The sequence below is a fragment of the Trichoderma citrinoviride genome, assembly GCF_003025115.1.
Source record: "Trichoderma citrinoviride strain TUCIM 6016 unplaced genomic scaffold BBK36scaffold_1, whole genome shotgun sequence".
NCBI lineage: Eukaryota > Fungi > Ascomycota > Sordariomycetes > Hypocreales > Hypocreaceae > Trichoderma > Trichoderma citrinoviride.
In genome coordinates this window covers 2,807,554-2,829,123 of record NW_020194709.1, presented here as the reverse complement: position 1 = coordinate 2,829,123, position 21,570 = coordinate 2,807,554, and the positions used below count along the sequence as shown (strand labels likewise).

Genomic DNA, 21,570 nt, shown 5'->3' with positions numbered 1-21,570 from the left:
CTTCTTTAGGCCCCAAATGTCCCAATCCAATGTGTATATATACGCCTTTGCCTGCTCTTTGCTTTCTTATAAGTCCCAAACCAAAGCGCGCAGAATTACTCAAATAGCCAGCTCAAAAACAAAGAAGAAGAGGGTATAAGGAAAGACACAAGGAAACCATCCCACTCAAAAGAAAAAAAGGACAGCAAACCAAACCATTATAGCAAAAGGCCGAACAGAAAGAAAAAAAGCAAAAGAAGGCAAAGGAGCAAAGGAGCACATCAACACTCCCCGCCCCCCTCCGACGGCCTCTTGCGCTTCCGCGGCCGCCGCCCCTGTTTCCCCTCGTCGTCCACAAAGTGCCCCTTTTCGATCTGGTGCTGCCGCAGGTTGTCCGCCCGCTTGCTGTACTGGCTCGTGCAGCCCGGGTAGGGACACCGGAAGATTTGCGGGTTGTCGCTGTGGATCGTGCGCATGTGCTTGGCCATGCTGCCCGCGAACCACCGCGGGTCGCCCTTGGGTCGGTAGCCGCAGATCTTGCAGCAGTTGTCCGATTCCACCTTGGTCGACGTCGATGCCGAAGGGTCCGCCTTGCTGGGCGTGGCGACCACGGGCGATATCAGCGCCTCCTCGTCCGCCTGCGGCACGGGAGTGGCTACGGCGGCACTGCCTGCTGCTGCTGCTGCTGGTGAGACGAATGCCGGCTCCTCTACTGTCCACTCAGCCGCTTCCATGGATGAGGCGCCAGTCATGTTGTCGACGTCTAACCCAGGGCCCGGGGTGAGGTTCACCATATCGTCGAAGAAACTGTCGAAGCCACCGGGCACTACACCCACAATTCCATGGGCCGCCCCGGAAGCCCCCGACGGCTCAACCCCTGCCTCTAAGGCGACGGGGCTTCTGCTGTACTCGCTCAACAGAAGCTGGATACCGCATCGATGGTATGTCGACCGTGGACTGAAGTAAGGGCCCTGCGTGTAGAGCGAATCCGTGTGCCGTCGAACCACCTCGATAAAGTCGTCAAAAAATGCGTCGGAAGGCAGGTATGTCTATGTTTTCACCTCTTGTTAGTTCATCGCTGCTCCTCTCGCATGCATCGTATGCGGTCTCGAAAACAAACGCGGCTCTCCCGTCTTACCTTTCCAGCTTGCATCAGCTCCAGCTCCAGCCGTCGGACGGTTGCCACCTCGCCAGAGTCGATCTGGCCAATGAGTTTCTCCATGCCAAGCTCAAACCCGGGAAAGTGGGAGTACTGATGAGCAAAGATGTTCACAATCATAAACCGTGCCGCAATGGCAAACGGCGAATCGTGGGTCGCCCCGACGCTGTCCTTTATGTGTTGCAGGGCAATTTCAAACGGCTGTCCACTGTAATTGCTGTCGCTAAGCGCCATGTACTCGAGCTCTGTAGAAGCATGTCAGTATCGGTAGTAGGAGGGAGGGCAGGCAGGAGGAGAGAGGGCGAGTACCATCTAAGAAATAGGCCGCAACTAGTACCAGCGGGTCGGATCTCAGTTCCGGGAGTGAACGCTCGGGCTGTTTGCCCTTGGCCACGGCGGCCTCTGCAATGGATGGCCTTGACTTTAACAGCTCGATAATGTCCTCGTCGCGGACTGCGCTAGGTTTCCACAAGGTGTAAACGACTTCGATGAAGAGCATCTTGTCGTCGTCCGAAAACCAGTCGCTGTACAGCAGCGCTTGCTTGAAGAGGGCACCAACGTGCTTGGAGGCTTCTTGTTCGTGAACCGCCAGAGACAGGGAGAAGACGACGTGGACGAAGCAGAGGAGGTTTAGAGGGGAGGAAGCTTGGCGACCTTCGAGTATGTCCACCATGGTTTCCAGACCGACTGTGGCGACGGAAGCCAGTGGCATCTGGCAGAGCTGCACCATGAGGCGGTTCTCGTTGATGTCGTCAATCTTGCTCCTTGACTCGACAATGTGCATGCGGAGAGCGTCCTGGGCTGATCTGGCCAGGGACTGCGTGGTGGTAGTGAGGCCGGAAGAGCCGACATGCTGCATCATGCTAGACTCTGCATTATTGGACGTCTGCTGTGGAGAGGAATGGGACGACGATAGCGCCGGCAGTGGTGGCTGGTGAGATGGGTGTGGTGGTACATGTAGGCTGAGGTCATCGACGGTATTGGTAGGCGGCAGCTGGTGCTCTAGTGGCAGCTGGAACTGGAGATTGGTGTTGAAGGAGAAGGCAGAGTGGTCCAAGCCCATGGGTGCCTGCGTCTTATGAGGATCCATGGCGATGGAGGAGGAGGTGGTGGTGGGCAGGTCATCAAACATGGGAATGTCGGCGGGTAGCTCAGACGGGCACGAGTTGGCTACTATGTTCTCAAACTCGGAGTTGCTAAAGGGGACTGGCCTCATCGACGACGCGTCCGCCGTATTAGTAGTGTGACTGGTGACAAAGGGACCGGCAGGCAGGAGGCTCTGGGGACTGATGAGGTCGTCGGGCGACGTCAAGGCAGACTCGAAGCCAGACGTCTTTGTCCACCCGCTGGACCAGCCTGACATGGGCGATATGTTGTAGCTGGCGGTGCTTTCCGTACTGTCGGTGCTGTCGGTGCTGCTGGTTGACCGGACCGACGAGCTCGGGGCCAGGGCCTTGCTGCGTCGCCTTGCCTGGCCGCGGTATTGGTCCAGGTGGGTGTTGACCTGGAGGGTTGGGCGATCGACCAACCGCGCTGTGGCGGGCTTCATGAGGCTTTGAGGCGCCACGGTCGGGGGGGATGGTGGTGACGGCCTCCAATTTATGAAGCCTGCTTCCATAGTCGATGGCAGCGGCACGGCTCCCGGGTGGGAGCCTGGTGGTGAGATGGGGAATGTGGATGGGGGGAGACAGGGGATCATCCTAGGGGCGGGTACCGCTTGTATAGGCTCTGTCTCGGTCTCACACTCCGGGATAGTGGGGAGCAGCACCTCACTCGATCCGATCTCATGTATCTCGGTCGAGAAGAGCTCGGCCTGGGGCGGGGGCGGCGGCGGCGTGAAGAGCACAGAGTCGTAACTTGGCGGCTCGTCCATGCCCCCGCCAGCGTTGCTGTTGTTGCCGCCGTCGCCGCTGCCGCTGCTGCCTTGCCCGATGCCACCGTCTCCAACACTGCTGCCCATGCCCAAGTTCATGCCCATGGACAGAGCCAGGCCGTGGGACTTTGGTTTGTGGCCTAGCGAGCTGAAGAAGCTCTTGGCCATGGTCATAATCTTCCTCCTCTTGGACGGATGACCTAGATAGCGCCTGCACTTTACATCGCTGAGCTGCTCGGGCCTCTCGCAGTCATAGCACCAGTACTCGCCGCCGGCGAGGTGGTCGCACGAGTACAGGTGCTGGAGCATGAGCTCGTGATTCGGGAACCTCTTGCGGCAGCGTAGCAAGGGACACTCGCGCCGCTCCTCGGGGGTCATCTTCTGGCAGGCATTGCGTTTGACGGCGGCCCATACGATGAACCTGTGCAAGGCACACTCGTCGCTCGAAGTGTTGCGTGAGCTTCAGGGGAGGAGAGCAATGAAGACGACATGTCAGTACGTAGCAACGAGATCACCCACAGACACACCCAGATAAAAACAAGGGAAGAAACAGAGAGAGGAAAAAAATCGAAGATGGGGAGGCCGATGAGGCGGAGCAGAAGGATGAGAAACGAGGATATCGACGGATCGTTGGTCCCCGGTTCCCTCCCGTTCTCACTTGATGCCCTCTCGGGTCCCCCATCTCCAACCGCTGGGGGGAAAAGGGATTCTTTTCTTTTCTTTCTTTTGCTGTTACTTACACACATGAAGCTGGCATCTCGGCGTCGACTGTTGAAGTGACTGAGGATGCTGAGCTGCTGGAGGAAACAATCGTCGAGGACCGCCTGGGACCTATACGGCCGCCGGTTGGGCTTCGGACCAGACGCCGTAAGGCCAGGGCGCCAGGGTCGTCGACCTTCTTGTTCTCCATGGCGGTCTGTGATCTGTCCTGTGATTGTACGGGACAGCGTAGCTATGGCCCGACCCCTTGGCTGGTGTGTTGTGCGCTTCTCGGGGTCCTCGTCACGAAACCGGGCCCGGGCATAAGGATAAGGTACCTGTGCCGCAGCGCGGTAAGGCAGGCAGAGCAAGGCCCGTTTATGCTGCTTGTCCCGGAGGGCAAGGTACAGACGCAGGCTTGCTTGGGTCTGTTTCCCCCAACCAAGGGACCCTATTGTGTGGAGATTCGATGCTCTGAAAGGGGGCCCCCCAGAATAGTGTGGCAAAGTGTAAGAAAGCGAGAGGCAACAAGCAAAGTCAGGGGAGAATGAGAGTGAGAGAATGCTGAGCGGCCAACCTTTTCAGGCACCGTCCATGGCTGGCTATTGCGCGCGAAACTCGACGTCGAATCCGTGCCGCGACGCTGGACGCCTTGGAGGCAGCTCGTTGCAAGCCGGCGAGAAGAGGGCCAGTCCTACAGCAAAAGCACGGGCGAATGAGAGGAGGACATCTAGGACTTTGGCAGCTCAGTAGTAGGACTCGCAGCAGGGGTCTGGCCTATTTCCCTCCAGGTGGTGTCTCCTCTCCTCTTGGGGCTGTCTGTGGTCTGGCCCGGCTTGGTGCATGCCCACCGGTTCCGCGGCTGATGCGATATGCTCGACTTGACCTCGTAAGGCGGCCGGACGGCCCCAGGAGGGAGGGCAGGGCAGGGCAGGGAGGGGGGGAACAATCCTCCTGATGGGCCAATTCCCGCTTCATGCTGCCAGGCTGATCCCTGCGCCGTGCATCCCCAAATCGGGCCCCCGACTGTGGCTTGACCTGTGTGATGCCTGTCGCCGAGCGATCACGAGCATCACGCGGCTCTTGTTGTTGGTTCGCATCATCTCGTCTTGTCCTGTTTTGTCAGCGCAAGGCATCGCCAACGCCGGGCCTGTTGGGTTTGATTCCGTGAAGCCGAGCCAAGTGTAAGAAGGGGAACCCGAGGATCGCGATGCTATCAGATGTGTATCCCTCGATCCTTCCCTCTCCAGCCAGTTCAGCCCCAATCACAGGCATCTCACCTCAGGCCTTAGCCGAGGGGGCAGCTGCGCCACATCCAGGTACACCAGATAAAGCTGAGGCGCAGGCTGCCGCTAGAATCTGACCACTGGACAGACCGGCATCTCAAGAGCCAGCATGACGTTGACATTTTACCATGCCTGTCGCTGTCGATTTAGTAAGGTATTCTTCAAGTCGTCGCGTTGTTGCTGGTTTGTCTCAGTTACGGACACAAAAGTATTCTCTACAACACCCACTTTCCTGCTTCCTGTCAAAGCATCAAGTATTCAATGTCCTACAGGTACCTACCAAGCACTAACATCACGACAGACAAGACGGCGATACAACCACCACCAGAACCAATAACAAAGATACAAACAGCAGCAGCATCTGCACGACAGCCACCGCCAGCTTCACCCATACCGACCAAGACGGTGACCGCCTTTCACGCATAATCAACAACAAACAAGCCCAAACCCCCTTACCACGCCCTTCCATTACATACACGACATTAGCCTTGGGCCCAACAGACAATTGCCTGCCGTCAACACGCTCCCAATCGCAAAGAGTAAACTAACACGTAAAACGCAGGGCAAAGGGGACAAGCAAGGTGAGACGTGATGCTACCGTGCTCCATACATGTGCTTTGGCGCACGTTGGAGTCTCTTTGCTGGCAATTCTAAGGCGAAGCCACGTCAACTCTTGTCCAACAACCAAGTGGGGTGATTTTTCTCTCTCTCTGTTCCATTCTCCGTCTCCTTTCTGTTTTCCTCTTCCATCTCTCTTTGCTCTGCATGTAATGTCGGCCGTTCGAGCTTGTGATCCTAACCAGCCCTGAACCTATTCCCGAGGGCTTCCCAACCTGCGGGCGATCAAGCACATACGGGGCCCAACCCAAATGTTTTGACCCAGACTATATAAATTGAATATCAGCTCAGTGCTGCTTACAAGTACTAGTATATTAAAATCCCCGACACTAGATTCCATAGTTGTAAAGGAGATGGAAAATGTCGTTGCCACTGCTGAGACCGCCTTCTCTGTGAATAGTTCATCGTCCAGCCCAAATCCAAGAATCCCTTCCCAACGCTGCGTACTGCTCTCTCCTCTCTTCTCCTATCAGCGTCTCCCATCAACCCAATTTCCGCGGTATCTTGTGAAGTATACTGTTTATTTATTTGTTTGTTTTTCCTGTTCCTGGACCCGTACCACCGAAACACGAAAAACCCAATCCTCCTCGTCGCGCGTCCTTGCACCATCATCCCCAAGGCAGCCATTCAACGGCACGGCTTAGTAGCCGGCGACAACGTCTCCAATTATGCCACTTAGACTAAGGTGCCTACGAACCTCGATCCCTAAGCACATCATTCCCCCAGAACTCATGCCAACAAGATCATCTTCGTACCCATAACCGTTACGGCTCTGTATCCTATGTACCTCAACGGAGGACATTTCACAAGCCGCCAAGCCACACCGAGACCAACATAACATGACAATCCATCAATAGTGGCTCATTCCGCGCAACTTAGTACTACTACCTAGATGAACACATGTACCCAAGGCAAATAAGTAGGACAAGGACGGGACATGCAAATGTATTTTTTTCTTCTTTTTTTCCCCAAAAGCCCACCCACAAGGCACTTACACGGTCCTCCACAAGGCTGACTCGACCTCTTTAGTCTGTCTCTGTCCCACCCTCACTCCGATTCCGAACATGTGAGACGGAGGAGGGGGCGGCGGCAGCCCCGACACACCACACTAAGGTATATACAACCAAAAAGAATCAGGCAAACATTCCGGATCTGTCCTTGTCTTCCTCCAGTAATTGCAAAAAAAAAAAAAAAAAAAAAAAAAAAATTGAACTTGAGAAATTATGTCGAATGGAATGGAACGGAAAGTACCGTGCTATCCTATCAGCAGACTGGATGCCTCCTCCGCAAGAAGCAACAACGAAATCCTTCTCGCGGAACTTCCACGATAGTCGAGTCTAAATACCTATCTTGGGCAGTTGGCTTGGGTTGCTTTTACTTGATTCATCCCGCGTGTCAGCACAACGTGGCGATAGTCCCATACTAGTCTGTTTCTTGTGGTAACATCGTTCGCCCTTCAGGTCCCTCACTTCCAGCTACCCAACATGCATGAAATCCAGTAATCCAGAATCATCCAATAAGCTGAGAATTGATGGCAATTTTACCAACAAGGACACCTACTGCACAACCGGAGCCCATCATATGTTCAAATGGGGAAATCCAGGCAATAACTTGTAATTCAAAAAAAAATCGCTGACACAATCGCACACAAACTCTAGGAAACAAGTACATCAACTAAGCCCACGCCCTCATGGCAGACAAACAACTGAGAACTCATGGTTTCCCACACTTTTCGGGCCCGCCCAATAACATGTACTCCGTACTGTTTATATACAGATGCCAAGACAAATGCTTTGACTAAAGAAAAACAAGGGCTCTACCATGATGATATGACGCCGTGATGTGTGTTGTGCTTTGCTGTGCTCTCCCGCGCTTTGCTATGCTCTGCGCTGTCCTGTATGTGTGAGACCGGACAACATGAAAAAGGAAAAGGTGAGAAGAATGGATAAAACAAAAACAAAAAAAGAAAAACAGAAAGAATGTGTACATAGCGAGAGCGTTCACTATACCGTTATAGTATTTTGCCTCTCGCCATGACTTCTCTCAACACCTTGAGCTTCTCCTCCGTCACTCGAATTGCCTCCTGCACTTCTCGCTCATCCATGCGCTCCTCTCTCAGCTTGTCTTCCAAGATTCGAGGGTCTGCCTCTCGTCTGCGAGCGTTTGACCGCTCCACCGAGAGACGCTCCAGGCTTACTCGCTCCTCTAGCCAGTCCCAGAGCTCGCTGTCCTCCCGGCGCCACATCTCGTCGTACGCCGCAAGCCTATAAGCGCTCTGGAGGGCGGGATCAGGTCCATACGACGCTGGACTCTTACTCCTGGGCGTGAGGCCGAACCCGAACCAGCTCGCAACCAGCAAGCCCACCAGCAGCCCGTAGACGACGTTGCCCGTGAGAATCGGCTTGAGGATGTCGACAATGGGCTCCAGGATGGGGCGCACCGGCTCCAACGGGCCCCAGTTGGCTTCCTCCTTCTTTTCACGCGTAGTAGTGCTGATGGATTCGGTGGATGACTGAAGGGTCTTGCTCTTCTTGCCCTTCTTCTTCGATTTGACGCCGTTGTTGGTAGACGATCGAGGCCTACTCGAAACTGCCGCCTTCAACGCCGCAAATAGGTCTTTGCAATACTGAGCCTGACCTTCGTTGACGTTCTTCTCAATGGTGCCTACATGTTCATATTAGTACGAGTGCGATGACAGGAAAACAAAGAGATTACGCACCCTTGAGCCAACTCTTGCCACTCCATTCCGTGGTACAGTTGACCTGCACGCGAGTGGCATTGTTCTCGGCCCACGAGAGACAGTACTTGGTCTTGACACGGAAGATGTTGCCGCTAGGAACATCGGGATTCTGCGTGGCCACGCTTACGGTGACCGCCTTCTCAAAGTCGATGTTGTCCACCGTTTCCGTGACAATACACTTTGTCTGCTTGGGTCCTATCGGGGCATTGAGGGGCTTGATGTAAGTGAAGCCGCGAGAGCGGTTGTCCGGACCCAGGCCCTTCTTGTCCTCCAACTGCAGATCAAAGCACTTTTGGTTCTCTGTAATCCACTTGCCCATCCATTCCGCAGATGACTCGCCGAAGAGCATGCTGAAGACCTTGCCCAGCGGAGCCGGGACGACCTCGTCCGCCAGAAACTTGTCGTAGTGCGTGTCAGAGTCCCCACAGTCGGTCGGAGCATGAGTCGCAGGACCCGGGAACGATCCGAGGCCGCCTGCGGGAGCTTGACCCTCGGCGGCCCCGTCGGTCGGGGCCGCGCTGGGGGCGACAGCGCCGGATACCTTTCGAGGAGGCTTGCTGGTATCTCCGCCAGCACCGGTGCCCGCATCTGCTGCCTGAGCTTCGGGGGCACCGTCGCTGTCCTCCTCGTAAAAGTCTTCGTCGCCCTCATCGCTGTCCTCGTCGGAATCGGATCCGGCCGGCGTCTCCGGCTCGAGGTTAGCGGCCTCGACGTCGAGCTTCTCCGTCTTATCGCCGCCGGTGCCCTCCAGCCGCACTCCGTTGAGCGTGCTCGTCAGGGTCGGGTGGCCAAGCTTCCAGATGTTGACAATCAGATCGTACGTAGCGTCTCTGCTTGTGAAGCTGGCAAAGATGTGCTTGGCATGCAGCGTCGATATCATCAGGCCGTTCTTGAACACCAGTGCAGTGCTTCTCTTCTCCACAGAGACGATTTCGTCAAAGCTCATGACCAGCGTTGTCGTCCATCCCAAAATGTTGCTGCTGAAACAGAGGTGGCCCTCCGAGACGTAGAGGCGGCCGTGGGCAAGAATCTCTCTCTGCAGCGCGCAGCTGTAGTCCTCGATAAGGTAGTCGTCGTCTGGCACGCTCTTGAAGAATGTGTGGAAATCGCGGTTCCTCTTCTTACTAGCAATGGCGAACCCCGTAAGCTTTGGCGCTGGGCCGGCTGGCGCCGGCGGCGCGACCGTGTGCGTGGTGGCAGTAGAGCTTCCGCGCTTCCTCTGTGCATCGCTCTTGAGCTCATCCTTGCCATCGGCCTGGTCAGACTGCGAGGATCCTTGCTCCTGCTCGCCATTGTTCGCCTCATTTAGCGACCTGGGCCTGCCAGTTAATTCGTCAATGCTCTCGTCTCCGCCTCTGGCTTGGGTATCAGCCGGGGCAGACTCTGATCGTGCCCGTGTATCGTTGAGGTCTGGGAATCGAGACGTCTCGAGGGTTGTTGTAGTCGTTGAGGGCTCCATGATGCCGAGTGCGCTCAAGCTAAGGTCGCCAGTTCCGATCGTCTTGCTTGTCGACTCCTTTTTATCCATTCCGTCGCTCGACTGAGGCTCGGGCAGTGGGGTCTCGGCTCCGTCGACCTCAGCAGGGGATGATTGTGGCTTAGACGTCAGATTCGTCCGACTCTTGTTGCCTCCGATCCCTATACCGCCGCCCTGGATGTTGCTCGTAATCGTGCTTGCAGCGTTCTGGGCAACCGAGAACATGGACGAGAAGAATCCCGCCGAGTTTGGAGGCTGAGGCTGGCCGTTCTCGGGGGTGGGCGTGAGCGGCGACGCAAGTGTGATGTTGGAAAGTTTGCTGGGCCCGATGGTGGCGGCGGATCCCGACTTTGATCTTCGATGTACGTTTACGGCTTGTGAAGAGGAGGACGGGGGAGATGCGCCATCCCCAGCTGCAGAAGGCTCCGAGATGACAGGTGGCAGCTTCCTGTCGAGGTGTAAGGCGGCGGGATTTGTTCGTTCGACGGGCGTCGGCGGCGTGTTTACAATGACGGGGCCGTATCTGTCGCTGCTCGTCGAGGGTCGAGGGAGCGTCGTGAGGCGCGACGGCGAGTGGATGGCAGGGGAAGCGGTGGTCCTGGCCGCGGCTGGGAGCTCGGGGAGGGGAGCTATCTCGCTTACAGCCTCCTTGGACGCATTGGGTTGGGGAGACGGGCTCCTGGAAGTCCCGCGGCGGAGGCGCCGAGAGAGAAGAGACGGGCGTCGCTCGCGAGTGTCGAAGTCGGTGACGTGCAGGGCAGGAGTCGATGTCGAGCCCAGAACTGATGTCGTGGTCGCACGGCTGAGTGGGGGGCGGGAGATGCTCCTGATTCGATGTTAATTAGAGGCTGAGGTTGCATGTATGGAGTCTGCAGGAGTCAGGATTGGAGGGGGTTGACGGCATACGCTGGGCTGGAGGCGAATAGGGACGGCGCAAATGCGAATACGAGAGCAAAAAGGGAGACGGTAACAAACTGGTGATAATGAAGCCAAGAAGAAGAGAAAAGTAGAAGGTCTGTGTCTGCTTGTTTGCGTAGACGGGGGAGAAGAGAGGCGAAAGAAGAGGCAGCAATAGAAAGGAATACACAAGAAAGCTGACAAGTAAACAAAGGAATTAGAGTCAAATGACGCAGCAAAGATCGTGAAGAGAAAAAAAGGCCAAAAGCTGTTATGAGCTATGTGGCGCTTTTTCGAAGGAGCGTGCGTCTGAGCTGTGACGCTTGTGCGACAGCGAGAAGGAGGGAGGATGAAGAGAGGAGAGGAGAGGAGAATGAATACTTGTACTTTGCTGGTAGGTGCAGGTACTGGATGGGTGAAATGAAATTAACTGCAGATTGGCCGTGGAGCATCTCATGCAAGGCTGTACAGCCTGTACCTGGCGCTACCTGTCATTTTGCCGAGGGGCAGGAAATGAAGAAGCTGGAGAGACTGGGGAAGTGAGGAAGAGGCTGGAGAAGAGAAGAAGAGAGGATGGCGGTGATGCTGAGGGTGATGATGACGATGCAGATGCAACAACGTATGCCATGGGTAGTAACCCCGTAGCAATTCGTCCAACAGAGAGAGAGAAGGGAAATTCACGCTTACCGCTCAGATTCGCCATCAGCGTCTGCACCGCCCGACTCGTACGAGCCAAAGCTGCGGTCGTCGTTGATATCGTCGTCGTCGCCAACGTGAAGCGACACGGCATCGTCGTCGCGGCCTGAAGCATCCGACTCTGGGCCTCCCGTCCTGGCTCTTCGCCGGCGCTTGGCCAGAAGCTTGCCCAGGCCACCTCCGCCGCCTGCGCTGTTGCCGTTGCTGTTGGGGGCGTTGTCCATTGTGTTGTCTCAGCAATTGAGTGAGACGATTGGTCGATTTTGCTGATTCGGAAGATGACGACAGAAAGTCGCTGATATAGAGAAAAGAGGAGAAGCAGAGGAGAGGAGAGGAGGGGATGAAGAGAAGGAAAGGCAAAGAAAGGTAAGATGAAGTGTGAATATGATGATACGGAGTAGTGTCAATGCCTCTGATAAGCGGTGGGCAGAATCCCCGCTTCCTTCAACCCAGAACGACGCTTCTCTTGCAGTTGGGCCTTGACTCTGTTTAATGAGGCTCTATCACGGGGAGCAGTGAATTGGGGGGCGAAGAAGGCTGTCCTGAACCGTCGTCTCTGTCTGTCGCGCGACCGTTTCCAGCATTGGTACTAGGTAGAGATTGCCATATAAATAGCAGCATCGCCCTCCTGAAATCAAGGGTCCTCAAACTTATACCGGGGCCCCGTTTTGCAACTCGGCAAAGCGAGGCTGCGCAATTTAGCAGCTAGAAGAATATAGGTAGAGACGGACGGCGTTTCTGTCTGATCGGGGCCGGATTGGGACGGGGACGGATGCAAGAAATGCTCCCCTTTGGGCCAAATGACGAAACGCGGCAGGGCAGCTTTGTCGAGATTATATGACGAGGCCCCTGGAGAGGAGGAGAATAGTCGAGGTGGGGTTTGGAGGCGGTCTTGTTTATTACTAGTTCTATGATACTAGTGCGAACATGACGGAGTTGGTTGAGAAGCCTCACTAGAAAGAAGAGTCTAGAGCTGTCTGTTTGTGCGAGTACACGTATTACACGTATTGCCCTGAGCCAGGCCGGGAGATGGAGAGGCCCGAAGCCCGTTGGCTGGGCCTTGTCGCTTGCTTGAAGCTTCCTATTCAGATCTCGATAGTATCGGAGTTTCATTCACAACTGCTGCCGACATCAACTAACTTGCCCTTGCTGTGCTCATTCACACACATTACCCCTGTCTAAAAGACAACTTGCCTCTACCTAGGTACTGACCCCGGTAATGTCTGGAGTGTCATAGGACGTACGAGTATGCAAAGAGACGCAGAATCTCAGCAAAACTCCAGCAGCAGCCACACAACTCTGGTGCCATCACGGGCTCAGCTCCTTTGTGTCACTTCGAACAGACGCTTCAGTTCTAGCTGAAGCCGTCATGACGCACAGTACCTCCCACTACCTCTTCTCCCGCCGCCATCCTGCAGCCACGCGCCGTTCTTCCCACGTACCTCCCGTCCGCACCGCACGCATGCCGTCATACCGAAGCGGGACAAATATGCACACTCACGCGCACCACATGCAGCTCTCCCCAGCCAAGTGATGCAACCACACGCATCTCCAGCTTTAATACCCTCAACCACCACCTCACGGGCTCGCTCAGCTAGACGACGCCGCCTCGCCCACAGGGGAACCAAACCCCCCGCAACGACAACCTTGAACAGCCCGTAACCGAAACATTACCGCATCAGCAGCCTTGATCGCTGCTGTGCCCGTCGAACCACCACCATCATGGAAGCCTCACCGCTCACAAAGGCGCACGACCACGCGCGAGCCGCCGCCGTGGCCACTCGCCAGTCCGCCGACACCACCGTTGCCATCAGCGAGCACACGCTGGCCGCCGGCGAGTTCGCCAACGCCGCCAGCCTGACGTCGAGCGTCGAGGCCCTGCGTACGCTCAAGCTGCTGGAGGAGCACCACCGCAAGCTGGCCGAGATCCTCAAGCTGCCGCCGGAGCAGGTGCCGCACGCGCGCGACGATGGCCACGGCGAGAAGGCGGCCTCCGAGAAGGCTCCCGACGGCGGCGACGCGGCGGGCGACGCGGGCGACGCTCTGCAGGCCGCGGCCGCAAAGACCCAGCAGCCGCCCGGGCTGGCCTCGCAGCGCCGCTACGTGCCCCGCGAGATGTCGTCGTCCATCGCCAGCAACCTGGCCTCGGCGAGGGGCATCCGCTCCAAGGACCGCGGCCAGCCGCTCAGCCCCAGCGTGTCCAACGACCAGGCTCCCGGAAACCTCGATCCCCAGGCCAAGCGCGATGCCTCCAAGGCCAAGATGCAGACTATCATGGACCGCCAGTCCGGCCGCCCGACCTGGGTCCCGCCCATGGCTGCCGCGCCGAACAAGCAGCAACACCAGCAACAGCAGCATCTTCAGGGAGCGGCAGCAGCCGGCGGCGCGTCGCCAAAGGTCGACCAGGGCTCTGCGGCGAGGGACGACGGCGGCTATACCCGCTTCTACAACACCTTTGGTAGCCTCATCCACAAGATCTCTGCGCCCCTTGCCTTTGCCGGTCTGCCGCTCATCCAGGAAGAGCCCGCCACGCCTGCGGAGGCCGCCACGCCGTCTTCTCCCAGCGTCAACCTGTCTCCCACGAAGCAGTCTCGCGCCCGCGCCTCCCCTTCTGCCACCGCCGATCCGGATCTCTCCAAGATTTACTCAAAGGCCACCATGCGAGCCCTCGTCCGCGATGGCCACACTGCTGCCGATTCGTTCTACGTTGTTCCCTCTACCGGTCACACCATGTCCTATGCCAATATTCTCAGTTATGCCGAGAAAGAGAAACGCCGCCTGGAAGCCTCGACCCATGGTGATATGCTGCCACAGGACGAAGACGACGATGACTTTGTTGACGCCCGTGAAGCCCCTGGCTCTGTACATGCCCGCCGCCGGATTACGCGCACCCACTCGGAAAAGGAACTGTACAACACCATCGAGGAGCTCAGTCTGGAAAACAAGTCTCTCAAGGATATGCTGGACAAGCTCTCCAAGCGCCTCCACACGTTCGAAGCCAGCGCCCAGAGCTCCGCCCTCGCCCTCGCCGAAAGCTACCGCATCATGCCCGGCGGCTCGCCCCTCCCCGGGGGAAGCGGAAGCGGCAAGGCAACCGACGAGGAGCTGGTGCGCAAGAACCACGAGTTGGAGGAACAGCTGTCGGAAATGACAAAGCATATGGAGCGCCTGGAAAAGGACAACCGCAAGATGCAGAAGACGCTGGAGAAGTACCGCGAGAAGTGGGAGACGCTCAAGGCGGGCGCCAAGGCGAGGCGGGGGGCGCAGTCGACGACGGGGGAGAGCGTGGAGGATGCGCGGTCTCAGGTGTGAATTCTTTTTGATCCTGTTGAGTGATGCATGATGATAGTTGCCTCTCTCTCTCTCTCTCTCTTGAATTTGTGTCTTGAGGTTTTCCCCTGGTGGTGATGGCGGTGCGAATGATTCTGACGAGTATTGATGAGGTTTGCGGGAAGAGCAAAGCAGCGTTGCCAGCGTAGCATTTCTCCTCTATGAGTATACGAAGTTGTCATTCCTGAATCAACTCATGAATGCGTGATCCTCCGTAAGAGTAGAATCTAGTTCCACCAGAAACTGACGCTGAAGCTGATACTCAAGCTCCGCACATAATGCCACCACCCGATAGGAATCACCAACGTATCGCCTGGCCCCAGCACCGTCTCCCAATACGGCACACCCTTCAACTCCTCCCTCACACTCTCCCAATCAACAACACCACCCTCCTCTTCCTCCTCCTCATCCCAGCCCTCCAGCACACCGACATCCAACTCGCTCGTATTGCTCATATCAACGCCATGTTCCGTCCCCCTCGGCCTTAACCACCTCGTTTCCTCAGGGGCATACAGCCTGACGTATTTCGTCCCCACGACCTGGCACAGTAGATTGTGGTATCCGTCTGTATGAAGCGGCGTGATTGTCTTTGCTGGGCCGAACCAGGCGTTGAGCTGGGGGACCTGCAGACGAGGCTGGTTCTTGGAGGGTTCTGTTGGATGGGGGGGCACGTCGGCCCAGCAGAAGTCGGGGACTTGGATGTCCTTTCTCAGCGCGGGGATTTGCTGAAACAAGTTGTGCTGGGCGAGGTAGCCGACCTTTTTCGATGCCTTCTTATACGTGCTGCTACTGCTCTCCTCCTCAGCCTCATCATCAAATGCCCCATACACCCCGTCCTCCTCATTCCCAGGGGTCAAGATGGTAGGATCAATATACTTCTTCAAAAAGTCTTTAAAGGGAACCAACTCCTGCCTCCACCCCTCATCGACATAACTCCTCCCCACCTCCACAGGCACCAGCCTCCGGCCCCCAAACGTCCTCTCGAGGAGATACTCCGCGCTGTTCCACGGCCTGTCCCTAAACGCAGGCCACTCCCCTATCAAATCCGTAAAGACGACGGGTTTGGGCTTTCCTTTGCTGTCCTCGTTCATGTACCGCTCGAATCGCTCCAGCGTCCAGTTGTCGTACCGGGGACATGTCCTCTCTGGTGAAAGAGTCGGTCGACCATACGGCTCGGCAGTAGAAAAGGTTACCACGTCGCCCGTATTGATGACAAGCCCTTGTTTGCGTTTCTTCCGAGGAGGAGAAGAAGACTCCATTCTCTCATCAGCCTCTTCTTCACAGGAAAAACGCTGCAGCAAATCCAGCATCTTCTCGATCCACTCCGCCCCCAGACCACCCGCGCCCCCCGCCACAATCAGCGCCCTGTCCAGATCCTCCACAACCTCATCCAGCACATTTTCGCAAAAAGAAGCTCGTCGGATATTCCGCACGACTTTGTAGTGAGACATGAGGATCAGCGTGTCCGTGTACATCCATCGCCAGTGATACGGCAGCAGATCGAATCGGTATGCGTAGAATGCCGTCATGCAGGTGGACGCGAGGTCAGAGAGGCGCAGCTGGAGGAGGCGTAGGTCGATGTTGTCGGGATGATATTTGGTGTCATTTTGGCTTTGGCTGGCGGCTGAGTCTAGTTTGAGGAGGAGATGGGCTTGACGGTGGAGGAGGAGTTGGAGCGCTTCTGCTTTGGGGTCTGGCGAGGGAGGGTTTGATGATGGCGACTGGGGAGGAATTGTATGCGAGGATGAGGCAATGGTTGTTGCTGCGTGGCGGTATTGCGAGAGGACTTGGTCGCGGAGGGACGACATGATGTGATGCTTATCCTTGGATTGAAAGAGAGATGAGCGAGATCGGGTTTCACTCGTAGAGACTGGACAAGGCGAGTAGTATGAGGACTGTCGGTGGTGTTGATTGGGGGGGGGAATGTGCAGTTGAAAGAAGTCGGACAATGTCTTCAAGCCATTTTTTACTTCCAGCTTTGTAGGGTAAATGAGAACATCAGCTGCAAAATCACAATCAACGCTCGACCACAATTGAAATGAACAAATGATATTTCAAACCAGTCTATACGTAATGCATTTATATGATCATATGAGATTTCTTTTCACAAGTCTCCTCTTCAGCCTTTTAGTCGTTGCTTCACTCACGCATTCATCACACAAGTCCAAGTAAAATCATATTCATCAAGTTTTCCCACACAAAACCCCCCTCAACCCATACCCATCATAACGTACATACAAGACATATAGATTTTTTTCGTTACATCGCTTGAGCTGCGCCGCCTTTATCATATTCTTAACACGTCCATACACCCACAATGCCGTTCCGCCTACCCTCCACCAGGTAGCCGTCTCTGAGACGCACACGCTCGACGATGGCGGCGTTCTTGGAGCCCTCGGCCCCGGCAATGCCCGCGCCGCAGTCCCACTGCCGGCCCTCGACCTTGTCGTACACCTTGACCACGTCCTCGCTGGCCGCGCTGACGATCCGTCGCGCATCAAACATCATGCTGGTGACGGGATTGTCGTAGGCGTAGGCGTCGTAGATGGACCCCGTTCGAAGATCCCATATCTGCGGCATTGTGTTAGTGGATGCTGTAGGAAGATTTGTGAAGAATAGTGAAGAGACTCACCCTGATGCTTCGGTCCAAGCTGCCAGTCACCAGATGCACATCGTCAAACTGCAGACATGTCACGGCCCCCGTGTGGCCCACCAAGCTCCGGTGAACCTGGCCGCTTCGGAGGTCCCACAGGCGCACCATGCCGTCGGCCGTACCGCACGCCAGCGCCGACTCGAATACCTGCAAGGCACCGACGAAGTCGGCGCTGGTTCCCTGAGCTCGGCCAGTCGGCCTCCACGTATCGTCAGTCGTCGCAATGGCTGACGCCTGAGCAGCAGCCCACATGACGTCGAGCGTCTGCACGCAGCGGCCCTTTTCCAGGTCCCAGTGCCGGATCGTCTTGTCTGCCGAGCCGGACACCAAGACATCTCCCCTGAAGTGAAGCGCGGTGATTTCGTCGACGTGAGATGACAGGGTAAAGAGCGCGCAGTCGTCCATGCTGCCCTCTGGCGGCTCGATCGGCTGGGCATCGGGGTGCTCAAAGGCAATGGCGTCCTCGTCGTCATCGCCAACCTCCTTTCCGCCCTGAGGGTTGTAATGTGTTTTGCTCAGATCCCATAACCTGATGGTGGCGTCCATGGAACCAGTAGCCAAAATGTTATCCTCGACCTGCAGAGCACGCACCGAAGCCGTGTGGCCCTCTAGATAGCCCATGCATCGGCCAGCGTTCAAATCCCAGACTCGGACGGTGTCGTCCAGCGCAGCAGTAACCAAAGTCCCAAAAGGCGCATCAAAATCCATGGCGGTAATGGTATCTCGGTGGGCTCGGATTTCTCGAATGTTGGATCCCGGGGCAAAGTGCTCGTGCAGGATGGCCATGGATTTCCGGCGATGAACCTTTTTCGTCTTGCGCTGCTTGCCTTCGGTGGCGGGCAGCTTCTCATAGACGGATTTGGACATGAATTCGGGGTCGTGGTCGTCGGCATCTCCTACTAGATCTCGCTCGTCCTTGGTGGCGGTGTTGCGAGCAAAATCCTCGGCCTCGTCGACAATGGCTTGGACTTCGTCGATTTTCAATTCGAGATCCATGACTGATCACTGTCAGCACCTAACTGTAAATGACGAGAGATGAGGAAGAAAAAAAAATGTTGGGCAAAATTGAACCTACCATCATGCTCAAGCGACGCCTCGTCCTGCTCAAAGCCCGCCAACCGCTCCAGCACAATGCGGCGCATGCCGTACAGGTTGGCAATCTTGTTGTCAATCTCGCGGATCTCGCAACTGACCATGCTCTTGCGAACGCCCAGAAGCTCCAGCTCGTGCACCATGGCCGTCTTCTCCTTCTTGAGCTGTGCCAGCTTGGTCGGCGTCGCGGGCGTGCCCTCGCCCTCCTCCAGTAGCTTGCGGCCCCTCGACGGGCGGCGGCGGTGCTTCTTGCCGTCCTGGGCCAGCTCGGGGAAGCTGGCCTGGAAGCCCTGGAAGAGCGAGTAGGCGTTCTGGTGGTCGGGGATGTTGGACAGCAGCTCGTCGGGCAGGTGGGTGAGGGCGCGGTGCTGGATCTCGGCCGTGGACAGCTTGGACCGCACAATCTCGGTCGGGCTGGACCGGGCCATGGAGAACATGCCGCGCTGGACGCTGGGGCGCTTCATCTGCTTGTGAACCTCGGCCATGGCGGCGCGGTAGTGGGCTCCGGATGCCTCTGCGGCCGGGCCCATGAGCTGGCTGGCCGTTACAGTGACCTTTCGGCTAAAGGCCTCGAGTCCTCGAGTCTGCGGAGAGGAGGTCGTCTTTGGTCAGCTGGACGGTTGCGCTCTGTCGTCGACGGCACCGCAATGCTCTTCTTTTTCTTGCGACATACCGAGATGATGGACTGCTCGTCATCGGGACCATCGTCGAAGGCATAATGGCTCTCCGAGTCGGCCATTACTCAACGGCTGGCCCGGCGCTGGAAGGGGCTCAAGATCGGGCTCGAGGCAGCGCAAGGCAAGGGCGGGATTTTCGTGGTCACGGCAGGGAAAAAGAGAGGAAACGAGGTCGGAGGCTTTGCATCGCAAAATCCCGGCATTGGCTTGCGGGTGTGAAATTTGGGATGACGCGCAGAAAATGCAAGCACCGAGGACATGAACTGCAGTGGGGGAGAGCCCGGGGGCCAGCAGCGTGTACCGGTACGAGGGCCTCCGAGGGGCGAGACTGCTGAGCTGCTGCCGCGAACCGGCGGGTTTTAGCGGGTTTGTACCACCACCCCTCTAGCTGTTGGCGTTTGCAGCTGCCCTCTTGTCCCGAATTGGCACCGTCGGGATCAAGTATCGCTACCTTTAGCACCTGTTCCCAGATACTCGAGATCCTCGGGCTACCTTACCTGTAGGTGTGTGCCTTCAAGCTGTCATGCCTGCAGAAACACCTCCATCACACCAAACTGCATTAGCTTCCATTCTTCGTCGCACCCAGCTACATGTACTACCAATCCATTGACCACTTCTGTAAGAATTGAAAACACCGGCCAGCAGAAACTGCCGTCGTATTGCATTCCTGCTAGCTCGCGGAAATACATCTTCAATCTCTGCCTGTGCGGCTTGCTCCATGCCCCACTGGGGGCTTGTCCGGGGTTCCAGGGCAAAGGACGGGACCCGGCTGCCGCTGAAGGATTCTGATGATGACATTGATGGACTGATGGATATCGATATCCAGGGGACCCTTGGTCAGGATCTGTATCGACGACGACTCTTTACACCAGGGCTGAAGCATCTGTGTGAATGCAGAGGAGAGAGCAGGTCGCAGGCATCTCATACAACTACCTAGTTTATAGGTCGCCCGATAAAGATCCAACGATATCAGATACAGACCACCAGCCATGCCTACCTACCTACCTACATGCCTTAAAATCAACGCTGTGCCGTCCTGCAGCGCTGCTTCACGTCTTACGCGTAAAATTAGAAGAGCTTACAACAGCTCTCCAACCTGCATCTTGCTGCCAAACCCGTTCACTGCATCCCTCGTTTATTATGCCAGAGCCCAGCTCTGCCCTTCTGCCGCCCGCTGGCATGTGTCACGCACGAGACACGACTAAGCTGAGCTGCACTAAAAGATGGGGCTTGGCTGAGTCTTTCTCCAAGTCACCCGCCGGTCTCGGGACCCAAATTCGTTCCAAGCCATTGAGACTTCTACTAATACAAGGACCAAACCTTCTCTCCATACCAAGGCGTCAGCTTATTTGGATAGACTTTTGGTCGTTTTCTTACAAAGGCCGTCTAATATCCTTCTGAGATCCTTCTCTTTCTCCAGATCTGCTCACAATGGATTCAGCCGTCGACATGGCCGACAGCGAGCACGCGCTGGACCTCGCGCGCATCCGCTTCCAGCTCATGTGAGTCCATCTCAAGCTCCCCAGAGCTCTCCCACGACCCAATTCGCACTCTTTGCAAGCCAGCTGACGCGATGATACAGTCGACTCGAAGACACAATTACTTTCCATCTCATTGAGAGAGTTCAATTCCCCTACAACAAGGTAGGGCACGCACATCTTCAGAGACCAGCTTCTACAACGACCGTCTGGCGTTACTGACTTGATTTCATCCAGACAATCTACACGCCCGGCGCAATCTCCATCCCCGACAGCAAGCTCAGCTTCTTCGACTGGTACTTCTTCCAGCAGGAAAAGCTCCAGTCCCTCATCCGCCGCTTCGAGTCGCCCGACGAATACCCCTTCTTCCCCGAGGCCGTCCAGAAGCCCATGCTCAAGCCTCTCAACTACCCCAAGATCCTGCACAACAACACCGTCTGCGTCAACGACAAGATCAAGAAGTTCTACATTGAAAAGTTCCTGCCCAAGGTGTGCCCCGACTTTGGCCGCGAGGACAGGGGCGAGTCGCAGGAGAACTACGGCTCGACGTCCACTTGCGACATTGCGTGCCTGCAGGCCCTGTCGCGGAGAATCCACTTTGGGAAGTTCGTTGCCGAGTCAAAGTTCCAGTCGGACCCGGAGTATTACACAAAGCTTATCAAGGCCGAGGACCGCGAGGCCATTGGCGAGTCCATCACCAACGCGGCCGTGGAGAAGCAGGTCCTCGACCGCCTGCGTCTCAAGGTCGAGACGTACGGCAAGGACCCGTCGTTGCTGGAAGGCGTGGAGCAGCCCGTCAAGATCAACGTGGACGCGGTCGTGTCCATGTACAAGGACTTTGTCATCCCATTGACCAAGGAGGTGGAGGTGGAGTACCTGATGCAGAGGCTCATACCCGAAGAGTAGGGGTAGAGCA

The 21,570-nt window shown here is 56.4% G+C and overlaps 6 protein-coding genes across 6 annotated transcripts; 2 read left to right on the top strand and 4 right to left on the bottom strand.

Annotated features, from left to right (window-relative positions):
- Window positions 1-36: 36 nt before the first annotated feature.
- Window positions 37-2,761, bottom strand: BBK36DRAFT_1134103 (hypothetical protein). Its single transcript, XM_024892199.1, has 6 exons — window positions 2,643-2,761; window positions 1,448-2,609; window positions 1,118-1,383; window positions 261-1,028; window positions 176-196; window positions 37-139 (listed from the first exon to the last, which is right to left on the bottom strand). Exons 1-4 carry the CDS (start codon window positions 2,685-2,687, stop codon window positions 261-263), a joined length of 2,241 nt encoding a protein of 746 aa, XP_024754225.1. The 5' UTR covers window positions 2,688-2,761; the 3' UTR covers window positions 37-139; window positions 176-196.
- A 4,864-nt stretch (window positions 2,762-7,625) lies between these two features.
- Window positions 7,626-11,648, bottom strand: BBK36DRAFT_16523 (hypothetical protein; the record flags this gene model as incomplete). The annotated part of the gene is made up of 3 exons (XM_024897767.1): window positions 7,626-8,278; window positions 8,334-10,657; window positions 11,416-11,648. The coding sequence occupies 3 exons, from the start codon at window positions 11,646-11,648 to the stop codon at window positions 7,626-7,628; spliced, it is 3,210 nt and encodes a 1,069-aa protein (XP_024754224.1).
- Window positions 11,649-13,146: 1,498 nt separating this feature from the next.
- Window positions 13,147-14,736, top strand: BBK36DRAFT_1137549 (hypothetical protein; the record flags this gene model as incomplete). The annotated part of the gene is made up of 1 exon (XM_024893173.1): window positions 13,147-14,736. The coding sequence occupies one exon, from the start codon at window positions 13,147-13,149 to the stop codon at window positions 14,734-14,736; it is 1,590 nt and encodes a 529-aa protein (XP_024754223.1).
- Window positions 14,737-14,981: 245 nt separating this feature from the next.
- BBK36DRAFT_1155683 (Clavaminate synthase-like protein) lies at window positions 14,982-16,562 on the bottom strand (the record flags this gene model as incomplete). Its single annotated transcript, XM_024893853.1, has 1 exon — window positions 14,982-16,562. One exon carries the CDS (start codon window positions 16,560-16,562, stop codon window positions 14,982-14,984), a length of 1,581 nt encoding a protein of 526 aa, XP_024754222.1.
- A 487-nt stretch (window positions 16,563-17,049) lies between these two features.
- On the bottom strand, window positions 17,050-19,238 carry BBK36DRAFT_1155682 (WD40 repeat-like protein; the record flags this gene model as incomplete). Its single annotated transcript, XM_024893852.1, has 4 exons — window positions 17,050-17,325; window positions 17,387-18,405; window positions 18,483-19,083; window positions 19,173-19,238. The coding sequence occupies 4 exons, from the start codon at window positions 19,236-19,238 to the stop codon at window positions 17,050-17,052; spliced, it is 1,962 nt and encodes a 653-aa protein (XP_024754221.1).
- A 1,369-nt stretch (window positions 19,239-20,607) lies between these two features.
- BBK36DRAFT_45479 (chorismate mutase) lies at window positions 20,608-21,560 on the top strand (the record flags this gene model as incomplete). The annotated part of the gene is made up of 3 exons (XM_024898093.1): window positions 20,608-20,678; window positions 20,759-20,819; window positions 20,892-21,560. 3 exons carry the CDS (start codon window positions 20,608-20,610, stop codon window positions 21,558-21,560), a joined length of 801 nt encoding a protein of 266 aa, XP_024754220.1.
- Between the last annotated feature and the right edge of the window lie 10 nt (window positions 21,561-21,570).